General features: G+C 29.9%; 1 protein-coding gene across 2 annotated transcripts; it reads left to right on the forward strand.

Annotated features, from left to right (window-relative positions):
* The first annotated feature begins 368 nt into the window (after window positions 1–368).
* On the forward strand, window positions 369–6,099 carry LOC130951349 (G-type lectin S-receptor-like serine/threonine-protein kinase At1g11300). 2 transcript variants are annotated; one of them, XM_057880001.1, is made up of 7 exons: window positions 369–1,722; window positions 2,382–2,510; window positions 4,480–4,634; window positions 4,722–4,932; window positions 5,036–5,276; window positions 5,382–5,532; window positions 5,628–6,099. In XM_057880001.1, the coding sequence occupies exons 1-7, from the start codon at window positions 390–392 to the stop codon at window positions 5,937–5,939; spliced, it is 2,532 nt and encodes an 843-aa protein (XP_057735984.1). In that variant the 5' UTR covers window positions 369–389; the 3' UTR covers window positions 5,940–6,099. The 2 variants fall into 2 exon arrangements, with proteins under 2 accessions (XP_057735984.1, XP_057735985.1); XM_057880002.1 differs by having other exon boundaries at window positions 2,388–2,510.
* The last annotated feature ends 3,495 nt before the right edge of the window (window positions 6,100–9,594 follow it).

Here is a 9,594-nt window from a genome sequence, read left to right on the forward strand (position 1 = left end):
CTTACAAAAATTGCATCAAAAAACATGAAAGAATAAAATTTTATTAAAAATAATAAATTATAACTTTAATTGTTTTTGGATCATTTTAATTTTTAAATAGACTAAATTATTGTTTTATTTAACCGATGTTTATTATAAATTTATTATATATTCATACATAATACAGTAATTATTATTATTATTATTATTATTATTATTAAACACTAGTCGCTATTGAAACATAATGAAACCCCATAGGCCATAGATCCGCCCGCCACTGCGTAAATCAATACATAAATGAAACATGATCATCCACAATTAACATGGAATAAAGCCAGTAGATCCAAACTAATATTATTATTATTATTATCACCTCAACCACACACAACTCTACTACATTAAAATTCTTCATGGGTTTTCTAATTCATCAAACTCATGCTAATAATTCCTTCTTGTTTATTACTAGTTTGTTCATATTTGTTAGCATCCATTTGTGTTTGAGCTCTATGAATGACACAATCACATCAAACACATCCATTGAAGACAATCACACAATAACCTCAAACAACACTAACTTCAAGCTCGGATTCTTCAGCCCTCCAAACTCAACCAATCGTTACGCTGCAATATGGTACCTCTCTGACTCCTACATCATATGGATAGCAAACAGAGAGCAAGCCGTGAAAGATTCTTCAGGGGTTATCAAGATTCACAAGGATGGCAACCTCGTAGTAATGGACGGAAGAAACTATATAGTTTGGTCAACAAACCTCACATTCTCAACTAAATATGTCCCCAATATCTCAAGTGCTCAGCTTCAAGATAACGGCAACCTTGTTCTTAGGGATGGTAAAACTGGAGAAACGGTTTGGGACAGTTTCACGCACCCTGCGGATGCAGCCATGCCAAGGATGAAAATCACGGCGAACAAGATCACAGGCAAGAAAATGGAGTATGTTTCTTGGAAATCCCCTACAGATCCTTCTTCTGGAGACTACTCCGTTAGCATGGAGCGGTTGGCCGCTCCGGAACTTTTCTTATGGTACAAGAAAAGTAGGCCGTATTACCGAACCGGTCCGTGGAACGGTCGGACTTTCCTCGGCTCTCCGAGGATGCTAACAGAGTATCTCTATGGGTGGCGTCTGGACCACGATCCAGATGGAACCAATTATCTAACGTATAATTTCGCTGATCCAGATGCATTTGCTATTGTCTGGATTACTTATGATGGAAAACTTAGGATGGCAAAATTCTTGAACCAGAAGAATTACTACACGATTGATATTTTTCCAAAAGACTGTGATTATTACGGCGCTTGTGGGCCTTTCGGAAACTGTGATCCAAATAGCATACCGATTTGTAGCTGTTTCGAAGGGTTTGAGCCAAGGAATGTGCAAGAATGGAGTAAGAAAAATTGGACTAGTGGTTGTGTGAGGAAGAAAGAGGCACAGCTTCAGTGTGATAGGTTGAAGAATTTGAACAATAATAGTCATAATGGAGTTGATGAAGTGCAACAAGATGGGTTTAAGGTGTTTAATAATATGAAAGTGCCGGATTTCGCTGAGAGATCTGATGATGACGTAGACAATTGCAGAACGAGTTGTTTGGCAAATTGTTCTTGTTTGGCTTATGCTTATGATTCTTATATTGGATGCATGTTTTGGATTAGAGACTTGATTGATTTGGAACAATTCTCAATTGGTGGAGTTGATCTCTTCCTTCGTGTCCCTCATTCTCAACTTGGTATGTTTTTTCATTTTATCTCTTTGAATTGTTTTTAATCGTTGTGATGACAAATAAATATCTAAATTTTGATGCAATTCAAACTAAAAATGTGCTAATGTTTCGGTTCTTTGAAGTGGTTCAAATCTTGTATGTGTTTGGAAAAAAAAAATGAGCTATTTACAGCTCAAACTAGACTAGTTTAATTTTATATCAATCAAACATTTAAACTTTATAGTCCAGTGGCTAAAATAATAACAAAGATGTCGATTATATTATATTGAGAGATGTTATTTGAATACAGAATATTGAAGTTAGAACAGTCAGATTTATTTTATCAGTGATAATTGATAAAGTGATTATTAACACAGAATAGTCTGAATATTAGAATTTGAAATTACAATAGAATTATAAATACTCAATATAGCTGATAAAGAGAGTGTTAGCACACTATACAAATATTTATTAAATGTTAAAAATAGTAGTAATTATGAATCCAAAAATTAAACTAGACATAATATTCTAACGAAAGCCTGAACTCTTTTAATCTCTTTTTTATAATCTTATCTCTGTACATATCATTGAGTTGCCTTGACAACAGTAGGGATCGAAGTTAATATATATGAACTTGTTTTGACTCTGAGATCCTTCTGTATATATATATGCTGAATACCTTGAAGCTACAGGTAATAAAGGAAGAAGAGTAAGCAAGTCATTAATCATTGCCACTATTGCTGGGGTGATTGGAATAATTGCATTAGCAATTTGTGGATACATTACATGGCAAAAATGGACCGCCAAACAAGCTCGTAAGTAACCTTACCCACTTTTCATCTAAAACAGCTAAACATTTAATTTCTCATTTAATACATATGGTTCCACATTTTTTAGATCATTCAAAGAGTCTTGACCCAATGTATAAAGAGTGGCTAGGAATAGTCAGCCATTATCCAAAAATATAGTGAGGCAGTGAGTATTGACTACTGACTGCAACTTCTTATGACGACTTACGACTTACGAGTAGACTATGTATATACATATCTTTGTCCTCCTGATGGGTATATATATTTACTAACTTTTTAATGCGATTTAATGATAAGTAGAAATAATGTTATTTTATTTTATTTATAATCGAATATATCAATATTACAATAAAACAAAATTATTCTTGTCAGTTATCATCACCATTATTTATATAATGTATTCGTGTTAAGTTTTATACTTTTGTTTTGAGAAATGTATGTTAATATATAGGTTGATATTTTTTATTAATGTTAGCTAATATTTTAAATTGATATTTTATTTTGATATTATTAAATTTAAAATTTAACATAAAAATATTTTTAATAATTAAATATTAATTAAAAATAATAAATTTTGTTGGTGACATATATAACCTTTCTCTTTTGTTTGGTTATATTTGTTACTAATAAAAGACTTGGCGCGGCAAAAATACCTTCGGTGATATTTAGTTTTGTCCATTATGACTTTCTGATGATATTGAGAAATAATTTTTTTTGTTATATAACTACTAGTACAATTATATTAAGAGTATGACCCAATTTGTTTTTTTATCTATTTTTTTAAATGATAAAATAATTAAAAAATACTTCGATATTATCATTATTATTTTAGGACAACACAAATTTTCTCTTAAAAAATTTGTCAAATAATAACAGAATTTAGTTTTTAAAATTAGATTTATTCATAATTTATGAAAATTTTAAGCTCCACAAAATTTTTTGCAATAATAGAGCCAATTATCATTACTATTATTATCACTTTTCTCATCACTATCATTATAATTTCTATTTCTATTATTTTTACTGTTCAATCATACTTTGTCATTGTTATATATTTTCTCTGTTCCCAACACTAAAACCAACACCAACATCATAAACATCACCATTCCCTTCTTTTATTTCTTGTGAGATGTTATTTTTCTTTTGGAAAGATCTATGTACTCTAATTTTTTTTCTTGCGATATCACTTCTAGCAATAGTCTTTCTTTACTTAATTATTAACGATGAATAAATTTTTTAAAAATAAATTTAATAATAGTTTGTCAAAATTTAAAATCCCTATAAAATCAATTTTCATTACTACTTGACAGATTTTTTTTAACAAAGTATTTATATTGTCTAAAATTAATAATGTTAAGAGTCGAAATATTTATTTTTTTAAACAAAAATCGCATTATTTTTCAAAAAACAAAGGACAGGAATTAAGTTAGATCATTACTCCTATATTAATACTAAATTTAATTTTTTACTTTAAACATCTTTTGTTTAACTATTTTTACTAGAATAGAAAAGATATCGTGAATTAGTAAGTAACAACTTATTAATCCACTCTATATTAGGTGTACATTATAATCAACCATTAAAATTAACTATTAGTATAAAATATATATTAAAATATATATAAAATATACATTAAAAATAAGTTAAAGAACATATATATGTATTCATACATAAATATATAATGATTAATTTTAATAATTTATTTTGGTTAACAAATAGCATTCTTTTAATCCACTGGTATATAAAACATGTAGTTGAAATTCTTTAAGAGAATGTGATAATCCAACTTTAAACAAACATGAATAAAGTAAAATAAAATAAAAAATTAGAAACACCCTTCAACTTCATGTTTCCAATAAAATTTCATTGGAGAAAGAAGCATATTCATCAATTTTGTTTCTGTGTGCAGTGTAGATTTCATTAATTTTTTAGTCCAAGAATGTATGTTTTTCTTTCTTACAAAAGAAAGTTTCAGGAACTCTGTCTCAAAAAAAGACTACTGTTGGAGAACAAAATCAAATGAAACTCGACGAACTACCGTTGTTCGAATTTCAAAAGCTTGCAACTGCTACAAACAACTTTCATGCTGAAAACATGCTTGGGAAAGGAGGTTTTGGTCCGGTATATAAGGTAATAATTCACCCTAAGATATGTCAATAATTCTTCACATTATGCTACAAAAATCAGTACGTATAAACATTTTTAACTATCGTTTAGGGCCATTTGGAAGATGGACAAGAAATTGCAGTGAAAAGATTGTCCAAAGCGTCTGGACAAGGGCTGGAAGAATTTATGAATGAAGTAGTGGTTATTTCGAAACTTCAACATCGCAATCTTGTTAGACTTCTTGGTTGTTGCGTCGAACCTGACGAACAAATGTTGGTCTATGAGTTCATGCCAAATAAAAGTTTGGATGCCTTTCTCTTTGGTTGGTTCATCTATCCTTCTTAGTTTTATACTCTTTGGTCTTGTGTCATCCATTTTCCCTTCGACTTAGTTAAGCATAGCTTTTATCTGTCATTATTATGTAGATCCACAACGAAGAAAAGTCTTAGATTGGAAAAAACGTTTCAACATAATTGAAGGGATAGCTCGTGGTATACTTTATCTTCACAGAGATTCAAGACTTAGAATCATACACAGAGATCTCAAAGCAAGCAATATCTTGTTGGATGATGCAATGAATCCAAAAATATCAGATTTTGGTTTAGCTAGAATTTTTAGAGGAGATGAAGATGACGAAGCTAGTACAAAAAAAGTTATTGGAACATAGTATGAAATCCTTTTTAATTCAATATAATTAACTATGTCTTGAGTCGTTTAATAATAACTAGTTAGTCAATTAGTTAGTTATTATATTTGATTTTTTGGATGTAGCGGTTACATGCCACCTGAATATGCAATGGAAGGATTATTTTCAGAAAAATCAGATGTCTATAGCTTTGGTGTTTTGTTATTAGAGATTGTCAGTGGACGAAGAAACACCAGCTTTTATAACCATCGGCAATCACTAAGCCTTGTGGGATATGTAAGTCATTGTTCCTCTACCACTTTTTAGTGACAAACGGTTTCAATTTCATTTATTATACTCATATTAACAAAGTTTTGTTTGTGTTTTTCAAGGCATGGAAACTATGGAATGAAAATAACATCATATCATTAATAGATCCAGAGATTATGGATCCATGCTTTGAGAAAAGTATTTTGAGGTGCATACACATAGGACTTTTATGTGTGCAAGAATTGACAAAAGAGCGACCAACTATATCCACTGTGGTTTTGATGTTAATAAGTGAGATTACACATCTTCCTCCACCAGGACAAGTTGCATTTGTCCACAAACAAAATCTTTACAGTTCAGAATCCTCTCAGAAAAGTCACCCATCCACCAGATCAAACAACAATTTAACTCTCTCTGAAATAGAAGGAAGATAATAACATGTGAAAATTGAATTCTTGAGATTTCAAGCTGAATATTGTTCTTTTTATTTTCTTTTTTGTGTAACTATTAACGATGAGAATGTTGAAGTTTTACATTAGAACCTAGCACTATAAGAAAGTCATTGGATATTGTTAGATTTATTGGCAGAATAAATTCGACAGTGTAAATTTTGTCAATAATTATTTGCGGGCAGATTTTTTCGTCTACCACTAATTACCAATGAATTTAGCGACAGATATAAGCTTTTAATTTATAAAATTCGACAGTAATATATTATTTATTATTAATAACTAAATTAATAATTATTGACAAATTTAACCAACAGTAAATTCGATGGCAAACTTAAATTTTAACTTTTTTAAAAAATTCATTTAACAATTCAACATATAATTTTAAATATTTAAATTTAATAATTTTTAAACTAATAAAATTTAAAGTTTTAATGACATCATACTTAAACTAATAAAATTCTATATATATATATATATATATATATATATATATATATATATATATATAACATAATTCAAAGTTAAACCATGTCAATTATCGGATACCAAAATCTTTTAGTGTTATATATCAAGTTTCAGACAAAAAAATCAACCAGAACTTGTCTTATTTAGCATTCATTAATTGTTACATGTTAAATAAGGTAAATTATTGCTAAATAAGACAAATTATAGCTTTTTTTGACTGATTTTCTTTAATTACCAAATATTTCATATATATATATATATATATATATATATATATATATTTAGTGATTAGGATATGAAAAAGTATAGGTAGACAATGAGAATATTAAACAATATGAATAATGGATATGTCAGATGTTTAATTCAATAGGTATACAGATGATATGTTGATTATTTTTAATTGAATGATTATTTCTTTTTATTCGATTTATTCATGTACAGTTAACAATGACTGGATGTTCAATTCACTAGGTATGCAGATGGTTATCTAAATGTTAAGGTTTAGGAGGTAATTTGGGCTAGAGTGTTATTTTACTTTATTAAGTCAATTCTAGAGTCTATTGTTCACATTATTTAAAAAAATTATTGTCTACCTAATAAAACCGTTATGATATTACAACAGAGGGTAAAATATAATATACAATATGACCCATTAAATATAGTTACTTCTAACCTTACTCCCTTTCCAGTTTTTTGTGATCATTAAAGTCCCATGTATGTTGTTTTAAAGTTAAAAGTTCTACTTTATTAATCAAATGCACAATAAACACTAAAGGGAAAAAACTAAAACTTCAAATGTAGAATAAGTGATAGATCAAACAAGTAACTTTTTCAATGACAAAAATGTATTTTACTCAACAATATGCCACCATCAACAAAGCACATGAATTATATTTATTTTTCTTAATTTTGTAGTTAACATACACAATTTGAATTATATCAACTACCAAAGTTACCATACTATTCATTTATTAGAACTGTATCTTGGTTTAATAAAGATATCACTCAAAGTATGTTAACTAATGGTCATTATCGAGTGAGAACGCAAATCATATGCAGACCAATCTACAATACCAACACACTCAATCCCTTAATTCTTTCTATAATACACAAGATGCAAATTTCAATCCATCAAAATATTTCTATCCAAAAAAGATAAGGTATTTTTCTTCAAGCTCAAAATGGAAATAAACTTCACAAAACGGAAAAAAAATAAGAAAAAAATATACAAACAAGTACATAGAAACTGAAATAGTAAACTTGTAAACTTCGGTTAAATTAGTAGATAATTAATCAATAAATTAGTTTTTAATAAGAAAGATTAGAAATTCAAAAATAATATTAAATTAGAATAAAACTCATCGAAACAAAAATTTTGACACTAATTTAAAAAAAAAGGTCTAAAATTGGATCGAATGGGTTGAACCGGTTGAACCGGACCTAAACTGGGCTATGGGCCCAATCAGTCCAACAATTAAAAAGAGCCACGGGCTCTTTCTCTTCATTTCCCTTAATGACGCAGCAAGCCTCCCAGGGAAGAGAAGAAGAGAAATACGTTTACGGTCAATTCAATTTTTCGTAACTTTTTCGTCTGAGCTCCAATCGCCGCACCGTTTGTGGTCACGCGTCCACTGCGCCGAGCTCTACATTTCTATCAGAACAATTTCACTGGTAACTTGTTTAATCACTTCCAGCCCTCTTTTCTCCCAATTTTTGAATTTTTAATGGGAATGTTGAATTTCTTTGATTTCTAATATTTTAGGATCCAATTAGCTTGAGGAAAACGTTCACTCTTGCTTGAAATTGTGAATATTGGAACTTGGAGGAAGCGGATTAGTTGAGGTTTTGAGGGCTGTGTTCTTTTAGGAAAATTGTATTGGAATAATACTTGGGAATCGGCTGAAGTATGGTTTAGGTTTCTTGCATTTAATATATAATGTTCTGTGAAAACTTAGGCTAGATGACCATAGGATAGGTTGGATTGCATGTGTATATTTAATACTTAGTATCTTGTTAATGATAATGGTTGGTTTGGTGCTTGTTGATTAACTGGTGATTTGGTGAATTATTGATTTAAGGTATAACTATTGTGGAGGTTGTTGTGATAATGGGGTATTTTGTGTTAAAAGCCTAGGATTTGTGAATCATGATTCTTAGTTGAATTTTGGTTGTTAGATTTGAATATTGTATGAGTATAATTGTTGATTTGAGGTAGATTTATTGTGGTGATTGTTATGATGATGAGGAAGGGTATGTTGAATTGAAAAGAATGCAGGTTTGGACCCGAAAAGGGTGGCAAAGTCCGAGTTTTAGAGGAGATGCTGCCAAAATTTTATAAAAATTAGAGATTTTGTTTATATGATTATTTAAAAAGATTTAGATTCAAAGGTTATATGGTTTTATTTTGAGTTATCAAGAAAATGAGTATGTTTTAAGTTTGATTCATTTAGAAAAGAATGAATTATGTTTTGAATTGGAACTATTGATGGACGAAATGGGAGGTGTGATAATGAAGGATAAGGATTGAATATGATTGATGTATGATGATGAATGAGATGCGATTGAGAATGATGTGGATGTTGATGAATTATAATTGAATTATTTATATAGCTTATGAATTTGAATAATCTGATATACGAGATTCCCTGGATTAAGTGCCGTGGCTTGCTGGTGCACGAAATTGTGATCTCAATGGCGCCAACAACTTGGTACACACAATTTTAATCTCAACTCTTTTTCATAAATTCGCACAACTAACCAGCAAGTGCACTGGGTCGTCCAAGTAATAAACCTTACGTGAGTAAGGGTCGATCCCACGGAGATTGTCGGCTTGAAGCAAGCTATGGTCATCTTGTAAATCTCAGTCAGGCGGATTCAAATGGTTATAGAGTTTTGATAATTAAAAGATAAATAAACATAAAATAAAGATAGAGATACTTATATAATTCATTGGTGGGAATTTCAGATAAGCGTATGGAGATGCGTTATTCCTTATGAATCTTTGCTTTCCTACTGCCTTCATCCAATCCTTCATACTCCTTTCTATGGCAAGCTATATGTAGGGGGATCACCGTTGTCAATGGCTATCATCCATCCTCTAAGTGAAAATGGTCCACCTACGGGTTACGTAGTGCTAATCATCTGTCGGTTCTCACTTATGTCAGAATAAGAT

Source organism: Arachis stenosperma, chromosome 9, assembly GCF_014773155.1.
Source record: "Arachis stenosperma cultivar V10309 chromosome 9, arast.V10309.gnm1.PFL2, whole genome shotgun sequence".
Classification (NCBI taxonomy): Eukaryota; Viridiplantae; Streptophyta; class Magnoliopsida; order Fabales; family Fabaceae; genus Arachis; species Arachis stenosperma.

What these genes read in the sequence shown, in the direction of transcription:
- LOC130951349 (XM_057880001.1), top strand. Translation starts at nt 390, where the DNA reads ATGGGTTTTCTAATTCATCAAACTCATGCTAATAATTCCTTCTTGTTT. An exon ending in TGTCCCTCATTCTCAACTTG is followed by an intron (nt 1,723 to 2,381) that starts GTATGTTTTTTC and finishes AATACCTTGAAG; the next exon opens with CTACAGGTAATAAAGGAAGA. An exon ending in AAAAAAGTTATTGGAACATA is followed by an intron (nt 5,277 to 5,381) that starts GTATGAAATCCT and finishes TTTTGGATGTAG; the next exon opens with CGGTTACATGCCACCTGAAT.